Source organism: Ammospiza nelsoni, chromosome 19, assembly GCF_027579445.1.
Source record: "Ammospiza nelsoni isolate bAmmNel1 chromosome 19, bAmmNel1.pri, whole genome shotgun sequence".
Classification (NCBI taxonomy): Eukaryota; Metazoa; Chordata; class Aves; order Passeriformes; family Passerellidae; genus Ammospiza; species Ammospiza nelsoni.
The window spans coordinates 5,101,361-5,124,208 of NC_080651.1; the positions used below are offsets into that span (position 1 = coordinate 5,101,361).

The 22,848-nt window shown below is 43.6% G+C and overlaps 1 protein-coding gene across 1 annotated transcript in view; it reads left to right on the forward strand.

The window, feature by feature from the left end:
• Nucleotides 1-7,735: 7,735 nt before the first annotated feature.
• LOC132082042 (myosin-13) overlaps nt 7,736-22,848 on the forward strand; it is a 31,040-nt gene continuing 15,927 nt past the window's right edge. The window contains exons 1-22 of the mRNA XM_059486096.1: nt 7,736-7,939; nt 8,036-8,179; nt 8,271-8,427; nt 8,964-8,991; nt 9,082-9,193; nt 12,857-12,949; nt 13,046-13,109; nt 13,199-13,297; nt 13,393-13,496; nt 14,382-14,520; nt 14,936-15,054; nt 15,153-15,302; nt 15,386-15,556; nt 15,889-16,198; nt 17,269-17,348; nt 17,876-17,963; nt 18,638-18,755; nt 19,289-19,412; nt 19,848-19,984; nt 20,664-20,919; nt 21,507-21,749; nt 22,409-22,585. Of these exons, the coding sequence (XP_059342079.1) occupies nt 7,736-7,939; nt 8,036-8,179; nt 8,271-8,427; nt 8,964-8,991; nt 9,082-9,193; nt 12,857-12,949; nt 13,046-13,109; nt 13,199-13,297; nt 13,393-13,496; nt 14,382-14,520; nt 14,936-15,054; nt 15,153-15,302; nt 15,386-15,556; nt 15,889-16,198; nt 17,269-17,348; nt 17,876-17,963; nt 18,638-18,755; nt 19,289-19,412; nt 19,848-19,984; nt 20,664-20,919; nt 21,507-21,749; nt 22,409-22,585 (3,117 nt within the window). The remainder of the gene's footprint in view (nt 7,940-8,035; nt 8,180-8,270; nt 8,428-8,963; nt 8,992-9,081; nt 9,194-12,856; nt 12,950-13,045; nt 13,110-13,198; nt 13,298-13,392; nt 13,497-14,381; nt 14,521-14,935; nt 15,055-15,152; nt 15,303-15,385; nt 15,557-15,888; nt 16,199-17,268; nt 17,349-17,875; nt 17,964-18,637; nt 18,756-19,288; nt 19,413-19,847; nt 19,985-20,663; nt 20,920-21,506; nt 21,750-22,408; nt 22,586-22,848) is intronic.

Consider the following 22,848-nt stretch of genomic DNA (forward strand, 5'->3'; position numbering starts at 1 on the left):
GGTGAGCACCCCCAGCTCTCCCAGCCTGGCTCCAGCCCTTGGGGCACCTCCATGGCCTCCTCTGGGCTCTCTCCAGCAGCTCCAGCTCCTCCCTGTGCTGGGGCAGCTCTGCAGGTGGGGTCTGACCTGAGCACAGGGGCAGAGGGGCAGAATCCCCCTCCCCTCCCTGCTGCCCACCCTGGGGGCTCAGCCCAGCACAGAGGGGATTTCTGGGCTCCAGTACCCATGGCCATGTTGGGCTTCTTGTCAACCAATACTCCCAAGTGCTTCTCCTCAGGGCTGCTGTGGGTCCATTCCTCACCCAGCCTGTAGATGTGCCTGGGCAGGCAGTCAATGCCTTCACATGTGTGTACATATACATACAAATACAAATATCCATATTTATACATGCCCAGTGACCCAGCTCTGCACCTGGCTGCTGGCAGGATGGCAGGGGAAAGGTGAGGCTGGTGTGGGCCCTCAGAAGGCAGGAGGGAGGAGCAGCCTTGCTGTGACAGAAGTTCATTCCTCCACACTGCATTTGCTGCCAGACAGCTCCAGCAAAGCACAGTGTTGATGTCCCAGACACAGAATATATTTCACAAAAAGCAGAGGGGTCCTTAGCAGCAGGCAAGGCCCTCCTGGTGCCCTGGTAATCCCTGCTGAGGGATGTTTCATAACCTGCTAGCAGGCTCTGTGCAGAAGGACAGAAGGGTTTAGGGGACATTACTGAGTAGGGCTGTGAGGTTCATCAAGGACAAAGAGCATCCCAGGAGGTATGGCCCTAATGCAATAAATACATGAATAGAGCTGCTGCACTGAGCTCCCCCTGGGAAGGTCCTGGGATTTGCTTTAGATCAAGCCACTTTGGACACACAGACACCATCCCCAGGGAGACTTACATTTCTGCAGCAGGATTATCAGCCTGTCCTTGTCCAGGATCACTTCTCAAAATTATCTTAAATAACATCACAGACACAGACTTAGCTATACCTTCTCACATGCCTCACAGATATTCATTAAGAGAGTACCATCTGCTGCTCCCACCTATACACATATTTTTTGATTTCCCAATAGGTTTGTGGAATGCTACTTCCCTTTACAAATGCTCTCATGCTCAATATGTTTATTTATCACTGTGTCCTCAAATTCCAATCATTATTAGCTTCTACTTTTTCCTAGTATTGGCGCTAGGTCTAGCGGGCCACCATTCCCTGAAACACTTTTCAAAAATCAGAATTTTACTAGACAACTTCCAGATCTCCAGAAGCAAGACAGCTTTAGCGAGAGCTCACACACTACAGCCAACAGCCCAGATGTTGCATTTCCTTGCTTTTAGGGAAACTTTGGGTAAGTACCCTGCACTCTTGGCCACCTATAAATGACTATTTTTGTTTTCTATTTTGCAACTGGCAGGATGGACAATCCTCATAATTTAATTAGCTGAAAAATTCTAGTATGGAACTCAAGCCATTTTTATCTTAACACAGATTTTTTCTGCTGCTACTAGATAAAAATCCCAAATATGCAGTATAATTTGCTTTTGTGCAAGGAGACAGTACAGATATGAAATCAGCTGTAAGTGGGAACAAACAATATGCTTTATTTCAATTGCTTCTGCCTCTACTTCTGTTTTTGCTACCGGAATGTCTTGGATAAAAAAAATATAAAAATTGGTTTGTTAGCTTCAGAATGGCAAGGTAAAAATAATAGCCTGGTAATTAATTTTTTTCAGTTTGGTTGCCTCCAAAAGGGCATAAGGAAGAAGAAGATCTATCATTTAAGGTGAAATTGCCCTGCAATCCACAGGATAATAAATAGTTCTTGTCAGTAACTTGCACAGAATATGGATTGCTGCCAACTTTGCAACTGCTGAAACAACCTGAAGATGTGATCATGCCACTGCTTTATGCTGGGGGAGGAAAAAGAGAGAAATTTAGAATGGACATCCCCTTTCCCCTAAAATATACAGTATAAATCATTGGCTATTCTGCAGTGTTCAGTAGTTAGCTGAAAGATATCTTCAGTGCCCATGTTCCAGTGTTATAAAAGAAGCTTTTCTAGGCTGGGGGTAAGTGACAGCTGTGAAAAAAAAAAAAGCTTGCAAATATATTTTTAGAAAGGAATCCCTCAAAGATTGTCATTAATTCAATTTGGCCTTGGTGCAGTGTAAACTCATGTTCAGTGGTGCAGAAATCAGCATGAAATATACACTTTTGACAAGTTTGGGTTATCTTCCTGTTCCCTTTACACAAATTAATCTTTGTACTTTCATTAGAAAAGAGTATCACTTAAAGACAGGCTCAAAAAATCAAAGTACATATTTTCAAACTTCAATACATTTGTTTCTATTAAATGCAGGAAGGTGTACAGCTCTCTGATTATATACAGTTTTTCTGGCAACACTGATCATTTGAGCCTAAAAGTCATCAGGTCTAACCTGAGAAGAGCTGTGGAGGAATTCTTGCTCTTTGTCCATTTGGGCTGAAGACCAAAAAGCTTTCAATAAAACAGGACACCACCAAAATAAAATGTGGGGTTACCATGGCAGTAAATCTCAGTGAGTCATGTTATGCACCTTGGGAATGGTGTCTCTTCTCCTCCTTTTCTCCAAAACCAGTCCCCTACAACTTTGCAAACACATAATTCAAACCACAGGGAACAGGCTTTATCCCATGAATGAGCATGAATAATGCTCATCATAGAATGTTTTTGTGGTTTTCAGAGACCTGCATGAACAGTGAAGGATAAAATCCAAACTTACAGAATTTTTAATGAAGATCAATGATCTTAAAGGCCGGGCAACTTTGCATCCGATGTAATGGAAGGCTCCTACACAAAAAAAAATTACATTTTCAGAAGCTTTTTGAATTGATGGGGGACACAAGAAGATAGTTGGCCCTCTCCCCCTTTCAGTCTACCTGGTGTGCTGCAGCAAAAGCAACAGAATAACCTGTTAAGAGGGAGTGATAAAAGGTCTGAAAGGTGATGGTATCAGGAGCAAATGCACATGTGCCTGAAGGCCCAGGGAAAGGGGGTTGGGTATGAAATGTGAGAAGAGCTGTACTAGTTTAGACCAAAATGTCCATCTGTCCCCAAAGTATCAGATAGTTGCAGATACAGCAGCTGATCTGTCAGGGGTTTGGACACCTCGTACGGAAGCCTTGCTTCCCTGGCCACTTGTACTGGGAAAATGATCTAAATTATCCCTTCATGAGCATCCACTGGAAAAGCTGCTGGGTAACTGTCACAGGATCAAAGATTTTAGTGCTGGAACAGGTGTGATGTGAAGCCTAAGTCCTGCCAGAAAACAAACACTCTGCCATCCACCAAAAGCAAAGAATTCCTGAGATAGCCAAATGAACAAATCTGTCAGATTGTGCTTGGCATGCTACCCAACCTTCCAGCTCCCAAGACAGGCTGACATTTATGGAGCACACAGTTTGAAAAAGCCAGAATTATGAGAGCTCCTGAAGATGTTTGTAATCGACCAACTTTAGCAAATAGGAGAATATGTATAATTCCAGGAATAACAATTTACAGAAACCATGCAGATGAATCTGCTGGTACAACACATGTTTAGAGACTGGCACAATAAATGTGTGGTCCTTCCCTCGCCAGACAAATTGCTGTAATGTGGGAGACCCAAACCAGGTCTTGAGATTGTTAAAATGTAAAAAGTGCCTGCAATTCTGCTGTTGCAACCAAATTTAAAAGCTAATTTCAATGTTTGATACACAGCACTTGGCCGAAGAAAAATACAATAGTGATATTATCTCCACATCTGCGTGGTGTCATTGCCATTTCAGAAAGCATCTGTGCTCACACTTCAGGTCAGACTGGCAAAGACTCTGGTTTAAAACAAAAAAAGTAATAAAAACACTGAAAGACTTTCTAGAAAGGACTCAAAAAAATCAAGGGAAAAGGCCTAAGTGCGATTCCTCTCAACACTGCAGGAATCCATTTTCTCTTGCAGAATCCAATACAGATGCCTTTTGTTCCCAGTGTAACTAAATCATGGACACCCTGAAGATAACCCAAAGCAAACAGCCAGCAGAGCTGTGTAAATGCACCAAAGATGTTCCCCAGACTGAGCAATGTGAAACAATGACAACAATCCATCTGACAATCCATCTCTTCCCACAGAGGAAGCTGGGTCATTCACTAAGAGGTGGTTAGATTTCGTGGCCACTGAAGTTTAAATAATTTTCTGATGAAAGTTCCTTCTGCCTTAAAATAAAGAAAAACGAGGTAACGATGACAAATCTACTTTGCCACCGCATCTCCTGTACAAAATCATCTTGTGGTAAGAGTGTTTTCCAAAGATGTGAGAGACCCTCAAGACTGTTACTTTTTACACTTTCAAATGCCTTCACCAAGCAGTGTGGCTGAGCAGGTTTGGTTCAAACCAGCTCCTCTCTTACCATTTGTCAGGCAGGGTTTTGTCCCAGCATGTTCTCAATTATTCCTCCCTTTCTTACTGGCCCAAAAACCAGTCAAAACCAGTCCTTAAACAGCTAATCTGAAAGAAGCAGACAATCCCTTCCACCTTCCTTTACAGAGCAGCTTACAGTCATTGTGGTTTGACATCCAGCCTGCTCCATGACAGCCTGTGCAGGACAGTGGGGTGGCACAAAAATCAGGCACCTTTCTGCAGGCTGGCCTTGAGCATGCCTTGCAAACCCACAGAAAAGTATAAAAAGTTTGCCTCAATAAATCCCTCTTTTTATCTAGCAGCATATGTAGACAAACAGGGAGGATAGAAGGGCATCCATTAATGTTATATCCTTAATGAAGGAATTGTGCACAATTAGAAAAAACCCATCCTGCTGATTAAGGCAAACCCTTGCAGTGCAGAGCCAAGTGTTGCCTTATCTGGCTTTATCAGAGCTGTCTTTGGGTTCCTCCATCCTCCATCCTGGCACAGATCAATGTGAAAAGGACAGGTCAGTGCAGCTGACTCCATACAACCTTAAACGAATCCTGTCCCTGTGTAATTAGCAGAGAGATCAGAGCTACAACACGTTTACAACTAAAGAGTAAATTATTATTGACCAAAAATAGAGCTCTGGAGCGCTGTGTGGGCAGGAGATAAGGTATAAAGAGCTGCAGCTGAAGGCAACTTTGTGATTTGCTACCTCAGCATCTCACGGTAAGTGCCATCCTCTTGCTTCATGCTCTGACCATGACCATCTCCACAGATCCCAAAAAAGGTGGAATATGGGTTTTCTTCTCATTCCCCACCTCTAACATTCCAGGCCATGCTTTACATGCAGAGTCCAGGTGATACCACTCAAACCACTCCAAAGTGGTGCACAAGCAGAAGCAGGAGAGTCACAGCCTGCCAGTCCTTGGAAGGGCCTTCTACCAACGTTTCTACCTCCCAAGTCCTGTGTAAGGCACAGGAGGACTAACTCTGAGGGCAGTTGAAATTGAATGGGATTAAATATTTAAAGCAGCTAATTTTTTCCTGGACATCAGATTTGTTTCAAGCAGCTCACAGAAATGTGGGGAGGAACACAAGACTATGTGGAATTTTGCTCTAGGTCAGGATTTTTAAGGCACTGTGTGCAGTTCAGCTGTCTGGAGAGGCTGCACAGGGTGTAGGAATGTTTGATACGGCATAAGCTCAGGACAATGGACTGGTTTTGATGGACAATGGACTGGTTTTGATGTAACTCTCTCTGTCCTTTCTTTAACCATTCCACACAGGTTCTGAAAACAGATTTCCTCGTGGGATCTCTGAAGGTAGGGGATTAACAAATAACACAAATACCTTTGCTGACTCATCCTGAGCAATAGGTAAAGCTCACCCAAACAATGGAAAGGGGAGATGCAAAAGACAGTAGAACTAGGATCACTGGAAAGGATGTATGGTGTTTTAATCAACGTGAGCAATAGTCACAGTTCTTGGCAGGAATACTCCATGTATTGGGAAAGAAAACTTACAGATGCTCAAACTTAGTCAAGAGGGCATGGTAGACAGAGATAGGAATGGCTTTTTGTGGTGTAATCTTGAATTCTGGGATTTATAGATTGTTAAAATTCATCCCCTGCCATCTGCACAGCTGCTGGAAGCCTGAGGTTGTGTTCGGAGAGGAGGCTCAAAGTAACACTCAAGGAGTAGTTTTCTCTGGGATGAAGTTCTAGAAAATCATTTACTGACTTTGGTTTATCACACAGGTAATGAAATCCAGATTAAGTTCAGAATGATTTTGTCTCCTGCCTGATAGACAGATCTGTTCATGTCCAACAAGTAACCTTTACAGAGGTTTTTGGGGAGGGTCAGAGACTGGGAGCGTGCAGCAGAGCACAGGAGGAACCTTCCACGCATCTGCCTTCTAACTTTTGCCTAAAACCAAAAAGTGCTCACTGACATTGGAGCTGAAAGGGATGGACGCACAGGCTATTCTCCTAGGGGATGCCGCCTTGTCTGTTCAAGAATGTGCAAAGATCTAAATTTTACACTATTTCCTATCAAAGACATTCACTAGTTTAACAGATTGTGCCCTTTGAGGAATTTTCATATTTGCCTTGTATGATGGCATTTTCTGATTTCACTTTTTCACAGACACTGTGAAGTACCTTCTCTCTTTCTTTCCTACTGCTTCTCTTGAGCCTCACAGACACAAGATCACATAGGCACAAACTCTGGGCTCTGTATACACAGAATACTACTTTCAAAGTAAGCTAAAGGTTCTGGATTTTGTGCTTTTGAAATTCCTGGCTGTTAAAAGCTCTTGCATGAGTCAGTCCCTCAAAGGTGCAGATCCTGCAGGGTGCAGATCACGTAGAAGACAGCTTTGCTGAGAGAGATCTGCACTTCTACAACAACATGTCCAGAAGTAGCATTACAAATGTGTTGAAGAATTTTACTTGGTATTTCAAAAAATGCAAAATAAAACTGAGCATAAATCAGTTTTCTGAAATATTTCTACTAGACAAATCCTTAAAAATGTCTGGTACGTATGAATTGTCTTTTAGTGATTCATAACTAATATAACACGTTCAAGCTATAATATGTTCAAGCTATAATTGGGATTCTTTGAAATGTTATGTCACATACTTCTTTACCTAAATACTATGTTATTTAGTTAACACTGTTCTTAATTATTATCTGTAATATACAAGATATTCCTTTATAGGCCAATTTTGCAACATAACAGGAAAAGAGGTTTTATATTTGATTCACCCAATAATCAGGTTTGGCTTAAGATAGGTGATGACTGACATTCCCAATTTGTTCCAGTGCTTGGTATGGACAGAAACTAGTTGAACTTCCCATGCTTGGTATTAAAACATCAAAACCAGAGGGTGCTAACATACCTCCACCTGGAAATCACATGTGAGAGCCACTTTACGTGACTCACAGAGCTTACTTTCGTCTAAATTTTCAGCATAATCTCAGTGGCTTTGTGAATGTGGCTTTGAGAAGGATGTGGCTGTGCAGTGAGTAGAAGGTGAAGATAGAGCAGGACCAGCTTTTGAAGACTTCTAGCTTGATATTTTCTCTGCCCTCACTTGGTCACATAGGCCTATTTAAGGATGATGTCTTCAAAGACAATCCGGCTACAAGAGGAATTTTCTTTATTAGCACTTTTTCAGTGGATAAAAAAAATTGGGGCAGAAGTTAAGTGCCTCATTAGTCCTCCTCTTCCTATTAGTCATTGAGCATGACCATCGTCCAGATAAATGTAAATTACAAATGCACAAACTTTCTGCAACTTTTCTGCATTCCTCCAGAGCAGCTGCAGCCATGAGCTCAGATGCAGAGATGGCCATCTTTGGAGAAGCTGCTCCCTACCTAAGGAAGCCAGAGAAGGAGAGAATTGAAGCCCAGAATCGCCCATTTGATGCTAAGACAGCCTGTTTTGTAGTAGATGACAAGCAAATGTATGTGAAGGGCACCATACAGAGCAAAGAAGGTGACAAAGTCACCGTTAAAAAATGTGATGACACAGTAAGTGATACCATTGTTATTCCTATGGGATCACCCAGTACAGACAGTTCCCCATTTTAGATTTCTCCTGTTGTTCCCTTCTCTTTTTCTTGCTAGACTGTGACTGTAAAGGATGATGAAGTCTTTCCCATGAACCCTCCCAAATTTGACAAAATCGAGGACATGGCCATGATGACCCACCTGCACGAACCCGCTGTGCTGTACAACCTCAAAGAGCGTTACGCAGCCTGGATGATCTACGTAAGTGGCAGCAGCAGCTTCCTCTGGGCAGCCTCAGGAGCTGCTGGGCCAGGCTCAGGGCAAGGCAACGTGCTGTGTCCCTTCCTTGCAGACCTACTCGGGTCTCTTCTGCGTCACTGTCAACCCCTACAAGTGGCTGCCGGTGTACAACCCCGAGGTGGTCACTGGCTACCGCGGCAAGAAGCGCCAGGAAGCCCCTCCACACATCTTCTCCATCTCTGACAATGCCTATCAGTTCATGCTGACTGGTGAGTTACTTGGCAAGAGTGGAAAACCTTGATATAAATAGGGCTGACTATTTGGTCAAGGAATTTTTGGTTCTTCTCAGTGGTGCCATAGTCCTACAGCACAACGCAAGATCACACCATGAAAATCTTGATGGTTTCAAATCATCAGATAATAAAGGAAAAGCTGTAGCTGGCTCTATGGCTTTGTGCCTCCTCTCTTCATAAGGAATTTAAAAGAGGAACACAGCAAATAATCTGATTATAATTAAACAGTATTTAAGCCACAATCTATGTGTAAAAGAAAAGAAATAGTAAGTGGGAAGCCTTGTAAAGAATCACTGCTTGAAGTTAAATTTTGGGCTACTTCATCCCTGTCTGTACCTAAAAGAAAAGTCCAGATCCAAACTAATGTGTATTAATGCATCACTTACCTTAGTTTGTATGAAGGTGATAAATACTGGTATAACACAGTTCTTTCCCTTGAAGTCAGTTGTATCTGGGGAACCAACATCCTCCACATCTCATTTGAGCAGCTCTTTCTGTGATTTTGTTTTCAGATCGTCACAACCAGTCAATCCTTATCACGTGAGTATGTTCTGGTACGAGTGACAAAGCTGACAGAAAAGGGATTATGTTTCCTGTTTCCCGTAATAATTAATAGTTTTGTTCCAACAGCGGAGAATCCGGTGCAGGGAAGACTGTGAACACCAAGCGTGTCATCCAGTACTTTGCAACAATTGCAGTCACTGGTGAGAAGAAGAAAGATCCACAGCCCGGCAAAATGCAGGTATGACATCATCTCCCCCTTCTAGTATTTGCCAACACTGAGGAGGAAGTACCAATGTGCATTTTGGGGCTGCAGTAATATCTAAAGGCAGGAAGTGCTGTGCAGCTGAGATCACAGTCAGGATGCACAACCCAAGCACACCTATGCTCATTTATCCCTGATGACCAGCCTCAAATCTGCTGAATTCTTATAAAACCATTTTGTCCATGTAGGAAAGCCTCTATTTACACAGGGGAGTCTTTACCAGGGAAGGGGAGATAATGTTAGACAGCAGCCTTCTCTGTGCTGGTTGTCCATCTACATGTCTATCCTTCAGTGTCCTTGGAGATCCACAGCACCTGAGTGCTGAAGGTGAAAAGAGAGCAGCTGTAGGTACACAGGAATTGGGGCTGGGCTGTGTGTGGCACAGTTTGAGGTCACTGGGGCTGTGTGTGGCACAGTCTGGGGTCACTGGGCTGTGTGTGGCACAGTTTGGGGTCACTGGGATGGGGCTGTGTGTGGCACAGTTTGGGGTCACTGGCAGTGGGGCTGTGTGTGGCACAGTTTGGGGTCACTGGCAGTGGGGCTGTGTGTGGCACAGTTTGGGGTCACTGGGGCTGTGTGTGGCACAGTTTGGGGTGATTTGGGCTGTGTGTGGCACAGTTTGGGGTCACTGGGGCTGTGTGTGGCACAGTTTGGGGTGATTTGGGCTGTGTGTGGCACAGTTTGGGGTCACTGGGGCTGTGTGTGGCACAGTTTGGGGTGATTTGGGCTGTGTGTGGCACAGTTTGGGGTCACTGGCAGTGGGGCTGTGGCCCGGCCTCATCCCCAGTGGGTGCAGCTGTGAGCAGCAGGTGAGCAGCACTGACAGCAATGAGCCAGGGAGTGCCCAGGGGTGCTGAGCAACCACCACAGGGAGCAGAGGGCACACAGGGGCAGTGCAGGAACACAAGGCTAAAGAACAGGAAGGACAGATACTTGAAGCCTTCTGAAACGATTTGATGTCACTCTGTATGGACAAATGCTTCTGAAATTGAATGGTGACACTCTGTGTATCGTGGCCATCTCAACTACCACACCTGCTGTGACAAGAAGTCAGTTCCCATTGGCACATGGCTGTGCTATTCCTGGCCCTTGGCTCATTCCTGTTGGCAGGGAAGTGCAGGAGGTCTGCACTCGAGTGGCTGTGCTGAAGTTAAGCATCATTTCACTTGCATCAGGCAGTAGCTTCCACTGGCTGGTTTTTCTGTCTGTGGTCAACAGAATAGCCCAGAGGGACAGCATGGGAAAAGGGCTGGATTTGGGACAGCTGGAACCACTTCCCTGACAGTCAGAAAGTCACCTCAGAAAGGATCCTTGCAGGAAAAAAAGTGCATGCCTCGATGTCCCTTTGCTGAGCAGCACAGCTGTTGCAATCTGAGCCCACTGCTGCATTTGCAAGGCACAAACTTCATTCCCCATCACAGAACAAGCAACAAACACCCTTGTGGCACAAGTGTGTGCCAACACAGCCTGTGAGATGCTCATCAAAGCGTGGGACATGTGTCAGCATGTTATTTGAGTCCCCAGGGGCATAGTGGAGCTTAAGGAGATTCCAAGGCTGAATATTCTTTCACTCAGAGGCAGGTGTCTGTGATTGATGGGTTGTTGTGGCCAAGGCAAGTTCATCACAGGCACTCTTTCCATCAGCACCATGTTAGAATCTCCTGGACTCAGCTTTCATCAGCTGCTCACTATGCCAGACTGATCTCAGAAAAGCTTCAAGACAGCTGAGACATGTACAGGCCATGTGTGATAGAAGGAAAATCACCTGGCTCTCAGACTGGCAGTAATCTGTTCTGCCCTCTTCTGAGTATTCACAGAATATTTTTTAGCATTCCAATCTCTGTGACAATAGTCACAGAGACTATTACAAGAACATTAAATAAAACAGGTTATGGTTCTGTGTAGCACAGCTTTCAGTGGCAGATACAAGCTGAAACCAGATGCCAGGCAATGGTACAGGAGTAAGGGATGTGTCTAACAGCACTTCCTCAAAACATGGTCTCAGCCTCCAGCACTTTGTCACCCAGCCTGTAAACAGGAGTCCAGAATGAACTTATGGAAAGAATTGCCATGTTCTTCCACACTGTTATCCATGTACAGTGCTCCTGTTTTAGTTCCCTGGTTACAGCTGTGCATTCAAAAGAGGCTCGGTGTTGGTGTAGTCAGCTGCACTGACATGTCCCTCTCCTCTCCTCTCCTCTCCTCTCCTCTCCTCTCCTCTCCTCTCCTCTCCTCTCCTCTCCTCTCCTCTCCTCTCCTCTCCTCTCCTCTCCTCTCCTCTCCTCTCCTCTCCTCTCCTCTCCTCTCCTCTCCTCTCCTCTCCTCTCCTCTCCTCTCCTCTCCTCTCCTCTCCTCTCCTCTCCTCTCCTCTCCTCTCCTCTCCTCTCCTCTCCTCTCCTCTCCTCTCCTCTCCTCTCCTCTCCTCTCCTCTCCTCTCCTCTCCTCTCCTCTCCTCTCCTCTCCTCTCCTCTCCTCTCCTCTCCTCTCCTCTCCTCTCCTCTCCTCTCCTCTCCTCTCCTCTCCTCTCCTCTCCTCTCTAGAGGACATTATGCTATGGATAAGATATTTTGTTTTAAAAAAGATACAGAGCTTCCTATGCTACTGTGTTGCTTTAATTTTAGAGGTCTGTCCTCACGGCAGATTAACAAAATCTAATTTAAACCTGCTGTGCCATCTGCAGACAGTGCTGGGAAAGGCAGTGCCTCTCCCCTGTGCTCAGAGCTGCACAGAGATGCAATTACTGCATGCACAGAGATGCAGTAACTGAAAAGGTGCTGCTCACCTTTCATCTGGCATAAACAAATTTATCTTTTTTTCCTTCTTATTCTTGGTTTTCCATATCTTTTTGAAATTATCCCTGGCAACACTTTCATGCCCAGGTTATGTAGGATCAGTCATGACTTTGTTAGAGTCAAACTAGTGACTCTACTTCCTGGACTGTATTGCACCAAAAAGGAGAGAATAATGTCACAGAAGCTTTTTTCCTTCCATAGTTTTGCTCTTACCAAGAGAGATACAGCACAATATCAAAATTTACCTGTTGATCATTCTTTCTGCAGTAATGCAGCAGGGAAAAAAAAAGTAATTGAAGAGTCTCTGTTCTCTGCTTATCTAAATCTGGATTTGAGTGTCAGGCTTTGTCCATGTCTCAGTTTTCAAAGAATGTCAAGAGTTATATTCCTGCATCCAAGAAGGCTGCTGTTGTTTGAATGTAACTGCAAAGTTTTACATTCTCCCTTGGTAGGTGTTTCCTACCAAAGTCTGTACTTCTCAGGCTTGAGCAACCTTCAAAAAACTTTCCAGATTTCTCACATTTTCTTCAACTGTCAAGACTTTTGTGAACAGGAATGCAGAAACAGCTCTCATACAGGTTTCAAATGCCCTGAACTCCACTGCAGTGACTTTGTATGTGATACCCAACATGTGGTATCAGGTATAAGAAACAAGCAAAACACAGATTTGTCTTTCAGCACTCTTCCCTTTGAAACCCATGGAAATATCCGTGAATGTTGGCTGATTAAGAACTCTGTTAATTTTTAGGTTTAAATCATGTGTGACGTGTAAAAATTTTCTGTAATATCCTTTTTGCAATATTTGTTAATTACTAAAGTGATAAAGAAGATTTTCTTCTGTGACTAGGGAACTCTGGAGGATCAGATCATCCAGGCCAACCCACTGCTGGAGGCTTTTGGCAATGCTAAGACTGTGAGGAACGACAACTCCTCACGCTTTGTGAGTTCATTTCAGATTTTTTGGAAGGAAGACATTTAATGCAAGTCTCATTCATTGATCGTCATAACCAATGGTTTGATCTGCTCTGCTTGATAGGGAAAATTCATCCGGATTCACTTTGGACCAACGGGCAAGCTGGCCTCAGCAGATATCGAAACCTGTGAGTGGGAGCAACTCAGTGCAAGCAGAATTGATGCATTTGCAACCTCAAATTTCTCAAGAGACTAACAGCACCTCTCTTTTGGTTAGATCTCCTGGAAAAATCCAGAGTCACTTTTCAGCTGTCCAGCGAAAGAAGCTATCACATTTTTTACCAGATAATGTCCAACAAGAAGCCAGAGCTCATTGGTGAGTGCCAGCAGTGCTGGGCTTGGCTCAGTGAGTGCTTTCTCTTGCCACTGTGACCTCCCCAGTGCCACTAAAGGTCACCCACACACCTGCAGATCTCCTCCTCATCTCCACCAACCCCTATGACTTCCTCTACGTGAGCCAAGGAGAAGTCACGGTTGCCAGCATTGATGACAGCGAGGAGCTGCTGGCGACAGATGTGAGTAGAGCAGATGAGACATAAACTTTAAGGAATTTAGAGATTCTAGAGGAGCTAAGATTTTAGTTAGAGATAAGCTTGATTGGAGTTAATTAAAATAAATGGGTAGGCCTTGATGAAGTTAATTATTAGTAGTTAACTAATAATTGATTGCTTGTCAACACAATGTTTGGTTAGCTGGGTTTATAATGAAGAATATATAAACTGCTAAATAGCTTTTAGGAACATAAGACAATTGTAGGCCTCCTCTGTTCTGAAACCAATTGAAGTTGGGGAATGGGAGTTCTACCAAGGGTTCATTTGTCATTGAAAGGGTAGAAAGGTCAGAATGAGGAAGATTTCATTTACTTCCTCATTTTGGGACCCTTCCCCATGGAAGGGACCACGGACCCATTTCAAGGAACAAGCTATGTATGCTTAGTAGCTTTTGAACTAATTACCGTACAAAGCAGGGAATGGGATGTACCAAAGTGATGAATATGTATTTGTATTTTGGGTACTCAATACTTGTATAGATAAAAGGACTCTGTGATCACCTGTAAACTGCAGTGTGTATTTGGGAGTTATCCCACAATAAACATACACCTTCTAACATTAAACTGTTAGAGAATTTTTGTCCATCACAGTTGGATATCGGTACTAGATCAATATCCATATTTCCTTAATAAATCACAGAGCACAGCAGAGCTGAGCAGAGCAGAGCACAGCAGCCCTGCAGCCAGCCCAGCTGCAGCCAGGGGGGCCTGGCCAGTCAGACCCAGCACTGCTGGCCGAGTGCCATGGGACTGGGATGGTTCTGGACACAGCACAGGCAGGGACACAAACCCCACCTGCCCCTTGTGCTTCGGCCTTTGTGCTTTCCCAACCTGCCTGTTGCCCCTGCAGAATGCTGTGGACATCCTGGGCTTCAGCCCTGATGAGAAGGTGGGGATATACAAGCTGACAGGGGCTGTCATGCACTATGGGAACATGAAATTCAAGCAGAAGCAGCGGGAGGAGCAGGCGGAGCCGGACGGCACAGAAGGTAGGGCTGATTGCAGAGTTTGCTTGTGAACTGCACCAGCAGAGAGCCAGCAACCCAACCCCACAGAGTGCCCAACTCTCTGAAAATTATTTTCCCTTCCAGAAATTAATTTTTATAAAGATTGTTTCAAGTTTCACAAAGTCTGTAATTTAATTTATGCTCTACAAGGAAACAGAAAGACATGCAACTTAAGCATTGCTGCAGCCCTTTATGCATGGACACAGGATTGTGTTGCAGCTGAGATGTTGCCTTTGGAGCAAGGGGAAAATTCTCCATGACACTAGAGAGAAGCTTCTCTTGATAACACATGAATTTGAGTTGTGCCAAAAGTAGGATCCTTGTAACAGAAACATCCCAGAGGACCAGGACACTTTTCGTTGTCCCTTCTGACCTCGTTTGCTATTTCTGGTCCTAGTGGCTGACAAAGCTGGCTACCTGATGGGTCTGAATTCTGCTGATTTGCTCAAGGCTCTCTGCTATCCCAGGGTGAAAGTCGGGAATGAATATGTAACCAAAGGACAAAATGTCCAACAGGTATACAAACAGCCCATCAGCTTTTCAATTTCTTCAGTGTTCTTTCAAATTTAAAGCTGACTCAACATTTGTTGCTGCCATGGCTGTGCCTCTTACAGGTGTACAATTCAGTGGGTGCATTGGCTAAATCAGTCTATGAGAAGATGTTCCTGTGGATGGTTGTTCGCATCAACCAACAGCTGGACACGAAGCAGCCCAGACAGCATTTCATTGGTGTCCTAGACATTGCTGGCTTTGAGATCTTTGATGTGAGTTACTGCAGGTACACTTGCCCACTGAGGGCTGCTTGAAACTAAATGGCTCTTACTTTTTTGGTATTTTGAATTTTTAGTTCAACAGCCTGGAGCAGCTGTGCATCAACTTCACCAATGAGAAACTGCAACAGTTCTTCAACCACCACATGTTCGTGCTGGAGCAGGAGGAGTACAAGAAGGAGGGCATTGAATGGGAGTTCATTGACTTTGGCATGGACTTGGCTGCCTGCATTGAGCTCATTGAGAAGGTGGAAAAAATATTTTCATTGTAGGAGAATACATTTCTTTTATGATAATTGATTTTACTTCAGTCATTCTTGAGGAAACGATGCATTACTGTTGAATTACCTTTTCACATCAAAATAGGCAGCTTATGAAACCAAAGCTTTTGGTACAACAGTTGTCTCTGCACAAACAATGATTCCCTCAACAATGTAGCTGGGGTGGAAGGGAGAATGCCTACACAATGTTCAATTGATGACTTTAACAACTGCCTTTAAACAGTGAGGTGAACAGTGAGGAGCAGTAATGGCTCCCCTCCCCACCACTTACCTCCTTTATGTGTTCATATTTCTCCCAGCCCATGGGCATCTTCTCCATCCTGGAAGAGGAGTGCATGTTCCCCAAGGCAACTGACACCTCTTTCAAGAACAAGCTCTATGACCAGCACCTGGGCAAGTGCAGCAGCTTCCAGAAGCCCAAGCCAGGCAAAGGCAAGGCTGAGGCCCACTTCTCCCTGGTGCACTATGCTGGCACAGTGGACTACAACATCTCTGGGTGGCTTGACAAGAACAAGGACCCCCTGAATGAAACTGTTGTGGGGTTGTACCAGAAATCATCCTTGAAGCTGCTGTCCTTCCTCTTTTCTAACTACGCTGGTGCAGAAGCAGGTAAGTGCCTTTTCAGCGATGGCCAAGAAGGCAAAAATCAACTAAAGCCTCCTTCTGCTTCTCCTCTCAGTGGTATACTCAAGGCTACCAGCCCCTAAGGTGACCTTGTGTGCATCCAGATATGCCAAAGCTAGGACACCAGCATGCAGAACTGTTGGAAACACCACATTTAAGTGCTGCAGAGAAATAAAGCACAGCAAGTCCAACCCCAAGTGACAGGAGGTGTATGTTTCCTGACTGTGCTGTGAATCACCTGCATGCTTACTCAGCCACTAGACAGGGGCAAAATAAATGTGTAAAGTGCAAGCATTTTAGTCTTTTCACTTCTTAGAGTTTTGTTTCTTGAGGGGAACTGGAAGAACAGAAAGGTGACCATGGCATGATTTCGTATCCAGCTGAGAAGTCCTGGTATTGTAATGGAAAAAGAGACAGAGAATAAATTTAGAAGTCCTGTATAAATCTCGATTTAATTGGCTTCACAGTATAGCAACCATGGAAAGACACTGAGCTGCTTGGACTTGCATTTCTGTGACTAAAATTTGCTTCCTGTTGTAACTCAGAATAGAACTGTACTCTTCACTGGGAATATTGGATTGGGAGATTTTTCTATAGAAGATCTCCCTTTACTAAGTGGATGCCCGGTGCTCAGTCTCACATTTTTAAGGTCTTTCACCTAATTTATAAAAATTAAAGGGATTGTGTAATAGTGAAAGTAATATGTGACCAGAAGCACAGAGTACACTGTTAGGAAACTTAGGTCAGGCCACACTGTTCCATGCAAGCAACCTAAATCTTGCATTTAGATATCTATGTCTATGTCTATGTCTATGTCTATGTCTATATCTATATCTATCTATATGCATCCTGTATTTATATATATATTTATATTTATAAATCAAATGTCCCACACACTGATCAACAACTATCTAGCAGCAGTTCACTAAACTCTCAGGGAGCAGCATGTCAGTATTTAAAATGAAATATTTTATTGGTCCATGGCCAAAGGAAGATGAGGCCTATGAAATGTACTGCATATTCTAACTGTTCACCTCCCATCTACTTCTTCCAAGGTGACAGTGCTGGTGGTGGTGGCAAGAAGGGTGCTAAGAAGAAGGGGGGCTCTTTCCAGACAGTGTCTGCTGTGTTCAGGGTATGTGAATTTCTTTTTACAACAGCCATGCTTCCTCAAAATGATCTGAGGGCTGGAATACCTATCCTAGAAAAACAGCTGAGAGAGCTGGGGCTGCTCAGCCTGGGGAAGAGAAGATTTCAGTCACATCTTATTCTGGTTTTTCAATATATAAAAGGGGGCTTATCACAAAGACAGAAAATTACCTTTTACCGGGGGCTGTAGTGACAGGGCAAAAGGCAATGATTTCAAACTGGAAGGTAGATTTAAACTGGATATAATTAAAAAAAAATCACTCTGAGGGTGGGGAGGCCCTGGCACAGGGTTCCCAGAGAAGCTGTGGTTGCCCCATCCCTGGAAGTGTTCATGGCCAGGTTGGATGGGGCTTGGAGCAACCTGGGATAGTGGGACAGAGATGCTGGGCTTGATGACCTTTGAAGGCCTCTTCCAAAACAAGCCATTCTGTGATTCCATAACTCCCTGAATTTAAATCAGGATGCAAAAGCTTTGTAACTTGAAGCTGAAGCCCTTGTTTTGTTCTATCCTAGGAGAACCTGAACAAGTTGATGACTAACCTGAGAAGCACCCATCCTCACTTTGTGCGTTGTCTGATTCCCAACGAGACCAAGACACCTGGTAAGTCCACCCTCATGTTCTGAAGACATGGGACTGGCAGGGATTGGCCTGTTAATCTTCCACACCAACTTCCCAAACAGCTCATTCTGCATGTGAATCCTTTTGGGAGTTGGCCTGCAAGACAGTAACAAGGGGAGCTTTTTATGTGTTGTCTACTGTGACTGAAAAAATTTGAGCATTACATGGACCATTTACTCAGTTTTGCTTATGTGTGTATCTGCATCTCTGTTTAATGTGTGTACAGAACTGAGGGTGGAAAAGATGGGTTTGATTACAGCTGATAAAATTGCCTGTTGTGGGCAACAGCATTAGAAAATCCCTTGTCTGGATGGCACTACACTGTTCCATCTTTGCCTGCATCCAGTGAGGAGGCTGATGCTGTTGAAGATTTTTCAGTTGGTCTCCTAAAGCACCACCCTGCCATTTTTTGAGAAATGTGGCCTGATGGCTTTGCACAAGCACTGCTAGCCCTTGTGTTCTCAGTAAAATTCACTGATGCAACTCTCTACAACATATATGAATTGAAGGCATGTTCTGTCTGCACTTCCGGCATCTTTGAGAGCTGCTTGAATTAAAAAGAAAAAAAAAAATATAGGAGATAATTCTGAAATGCTAATACACATGAAGATTCCCTGGGATAAAAATGGGATCATGATGGATGTATTTTGTTTAAGGTGCAATGGACCATTACCTGGTGATGCATCAGCTGCGCTGCAATGGGGTTCTGGAAGGAATCCGAATTTGCAGGAAGGGGTTTCCAAGCAGAATCCTTTATGCAGATTTTAAGCAAAGGTAGGTCCTCAGCACACAGCTCAGGTGACATGTCTGATGACACTTTCCCAGCCAGACCAGATTAGTGGCACTGGAGGGAACCAAGGCAATAATTCTGTTCTGAGGTCACCCCAGTGTTCCCCTCTCTGACCAGACCAGAGATTTCTCTAAACATCAGAACCAGAATAATTTCTAAACTGAAGCCAGTGCCTGATGACTCAAAGAGATGCCAAACTCTTGCAGTATAATGAGTAAGGTGCCATTACAGACTACTCTTGGAGTCTTCCAGAGTACAGATACAAAGTCAATCCACAAGAGCCTCCTCACAGTGCTCTGTCTCTGCATTGTGTGCCTTTCCATCATCTTTAAAATGGAGACAACTAAACTTGTTCATGGGGGCTCAGTTGCCATAGATTGCTAAATCAGAGCTGTCTGCTGTTATAGTTAAATACATCTTCCATGCTGCACTGGTGTGAAACAGACCCATGATATAAAATTATTCCTATTTTCCTCACCCTCTTTGCAACCAGTTCTTGCAACCTGTCTCACCACAGGTACAAGATCCTTAATGCCTCAGCCATTCCAGAAGGCCAATTCATCGACAGCAAAAAGGCTTCAGAAAAGCTTCTTTCTTCCATTGATGTTGACCACAACCAGTATAAATTTGGCCACACCAAGGTAAAGTCCTTGTGGAAGAGTAGGTACAATTAAGCAAAATATTTTGTTTGTTGGAAGTATTTCTTGCATACTAAATCAGCCTTCATGATGATTATAAACAGTCCAACCATTCTGCCCTGGACAGGGACACCTTCCCCTATCCCAGATTTCTCCAAGCCCTGTCCTACCTGGCCTTGGACACTTCCAGAGATGAGCTAAATTTTCCATAAACTACAGTGGAGCAGACATCAAATAACACTGCAATAATATGATTAGCTCACATACAGAGTGACTTGTCGTGAATCATATGACCACTGACAGAAAATTTCTCTAGCACTTAAACCCTTCCTTGCAGACATTTTTTTTTAAACCACCTTGTACTGCCCTGCATCAGCTGTCAATGGCCATGCATCTGCCCAAGCCTCAAGCTGTTTGACCCTTTGTTTTATGTTCCAGGTGTTCTTCAAGGCAGGTCTCCTGGGACTGCTAGAAGAGATGAGAGATGAGAAGCTTGTGAGCCTCATCACTCATACACAAGCTATGTGCAGAGGGTACCTCATGAGAACTGAATTTAAGAAGATGAATGAAAGAAGGTAATGTAAGAAAATGCCAGCAATTGTACTGTGTCAGACCAAAGGTGCATCAATGTAATATATTGTCTCAGGCAAAAAGCTGCCCTTGGGGAAGAACCTTAGAAATTATTGGGGAGCAGAGCAAGTACAAACAATCAGCTCCCTCCTGACAGTCTCACAAATTCTGGCAGGAGCTGTTTAGCATTCAATTCCATAAAAATGCTTCCTTATTTTTCAGAAACTCTTTTTCAGTCTCTGTCTTAAAAATTTCTAATATGGTATTTGCTATTTTGAGTGACCCAAAAAGCATCAAGCAGCTGTTTCCACAATCGACAGTAACTGCCAGATTTGCAGTCTTAGCAGCAGGACTTCAGCCATATCAGTTTTCACTGTGGTATTTACCTGACCGCTCCTGTTTTCCTTGAGACTGAGGAAAGCCTCAGAGATTCCCAGTCAATATGGCAGAGAAGTCTGTCTGTTTTGTAGTATTCCTTCCTTGTATATTCAGACAATAGATATTATTCAAGATACTGAACATGCCATTCTGCAGCAAGGGCCAAGAAATGACTCTTTAATAAAAACAAGGGAGATGAGGGAAAAAACTTCTTGGGGTAAATCCTGATGATGTGTGGAAAATAATCAGAATATGTTTTCAGATTGAGTCTCACCACCCTCATTAACTGGTTTCATATGTTTTCAGAGAATCTATTTATATCATCCAGTACAACATTCGTGCATTCATGAATGTCAAACACTGGCCGTGGATGAAGCTGTACTTCAAGATCAAGCCCTTGCTGAAGAGTGCAGAGTCTGAGAAGGAGATGGCCAATATGAAGGAAGAATTTGAGAAAACCAAGGAGGAGCTTGCAAAGTCTGAGGCAAAGAGGAAGGAGCTGGAGGAGAAGATGGTGACCCTGTTGCAGGAGAAAAATGACCTGCAGCTCCAGGTTCAGTCTGTGAGTAACCTCAATTTCCAGATTTACCCCACTTCCTCTTACTCTGCTCTTCTTCTTCTCCTCTTTTCCATTGTCCTCTATAAACAGGCACGTCATGGGGACAAAGCCTCCACTGCTTTGTGTCTGGTCTTGTCCCTTACACCTAAGCAAGCTGCAAAGCAGACACCAAACACTAACACCAGTAAAAATACAGGAGGTTCCAATGCTATCACCAGTGGAAGAATCAGACATTCCACAGTGTATATAATGTGGTGACTGATTCTGGATGAAATACAGGCTATTTCCACATCTGCTGCCACTACAATATGGAGCTTTTCTGTCAGAGGCAGGACTTAAACTGTGGAAACTGCTTTTCTCTGGAATACTCCTGAACAGAGACTAAAATTGCACTTGTCAGGTTCTAAAAGGTAATAAAATATTACATGGCCAAGAGCAGTCAGGTACAAGTGGACTTGTCACTTGTTGCCATGTGCTTTCAAATCAGTTCAGTTTCAAAAAAACCAAGCATTGTTGCACTGACCAAGAGTTTTTAATGTCTTTTGTCATTTTTATGATAAATATAATGTGCCTTCAATGTGTTCTGATAGGAGAGTGAAAATCTAGCTGATGCTGAAGAGAGATGTGAAGGACTCATTAAAAGTAAAATCCAGCTAGAAGCTAAAATTAAAGAGCTAAATGAAAGACTGGAGGATGAAGAGGAGACAAATGCTGAACTGACAGCAAAGAAGAGGAAACTTGAAGATGAGTGCTCAGAGCTGAAAAAAGATATTGATGATCTTGAAATGACTCTGGCCAAAGTGGAAAAGGAGAAGCATGCAACAGAGAATAAGGTGACAGAGGAATCAGGGAATTATTCTCCCCCAGAATGTGCTCCCATTCAGCTTGTCAGTTTTGTGGAAAAATGTAGCCACTTATTCATAGAATAAGTTCTGTGAATAGAAGTGAGATGTGTCCAATGCATAGGAGAGAGGTATTTTCACTTAATCAGCTGACAGAATTTTTTCTATTAAGTATCTTTATCATGTTATCATGGTTTGTTTCAGTTTTAGGGAAAACTCAACATATTTTTGGCTGTGCTTCACACTTGACCATCTCTTTTTAAAGAACATGAATTGCTGAGAAATCACAGCTGTTTTCACAGCAAATATATGCAGGAAAGAGATTCCTTGAGCAAGAGAAACTCAGAGGGCTTTTGTAAATCCCAATGGGAAAAACTTCCAGAGGCAAGGAAAGATCTAGCAGGTTTCACTATAAATTTCGTAGGATAGGAGTGGGGATCAAAAACAACTAAAGCAAGAATTCCTATCGCTGCAGGACCAGAGAGATGAGACTCTCAGGTATGAGATATGCTGCTGCCCTCATGGCAATCAATAGAAACATTTTGCAGAGAACATTTTTACTACATCCATGCAAGGATGCAGTCACTGTGTTCTCACTCTGCCATTTCTCAAGGCATCCCCTCATGGGATGGATGCTGGCTGTCTGACAGGTAAAGAACCTCACTGAAGAGATGGCAGCTCTGGATGAAAACATTTCCAAACTCACCAAGGAGAAGAAGGCCCTCCAGGAAGCCCACCAGCAGACACTGGATGATTTGCAAGTTGAGGAAGACAAAGTCAGCACCCTCACCAAAGCCAAGACCAAACTGGAGCAGCAAGTGGATGATGTAAGTAGAAGGTTTTGGGTTAAATACAACTATAACTATAACTATAACTAAACTATAACTATAACTATAACTATAACTATAACTATAACTATAACTATAACTATAACTATAACTAACTATAAGTATAAATGCTGTGACAGATTACAGTACACTAGAAATCTGTAGTTTGGAGTATAAGCAACATCTGAAGCAGACAAGTCAGGTCTAATAATTTCAGCCAATAAACCACTGCTAATTTACAGGAAATTGTGGAATCCAGCACA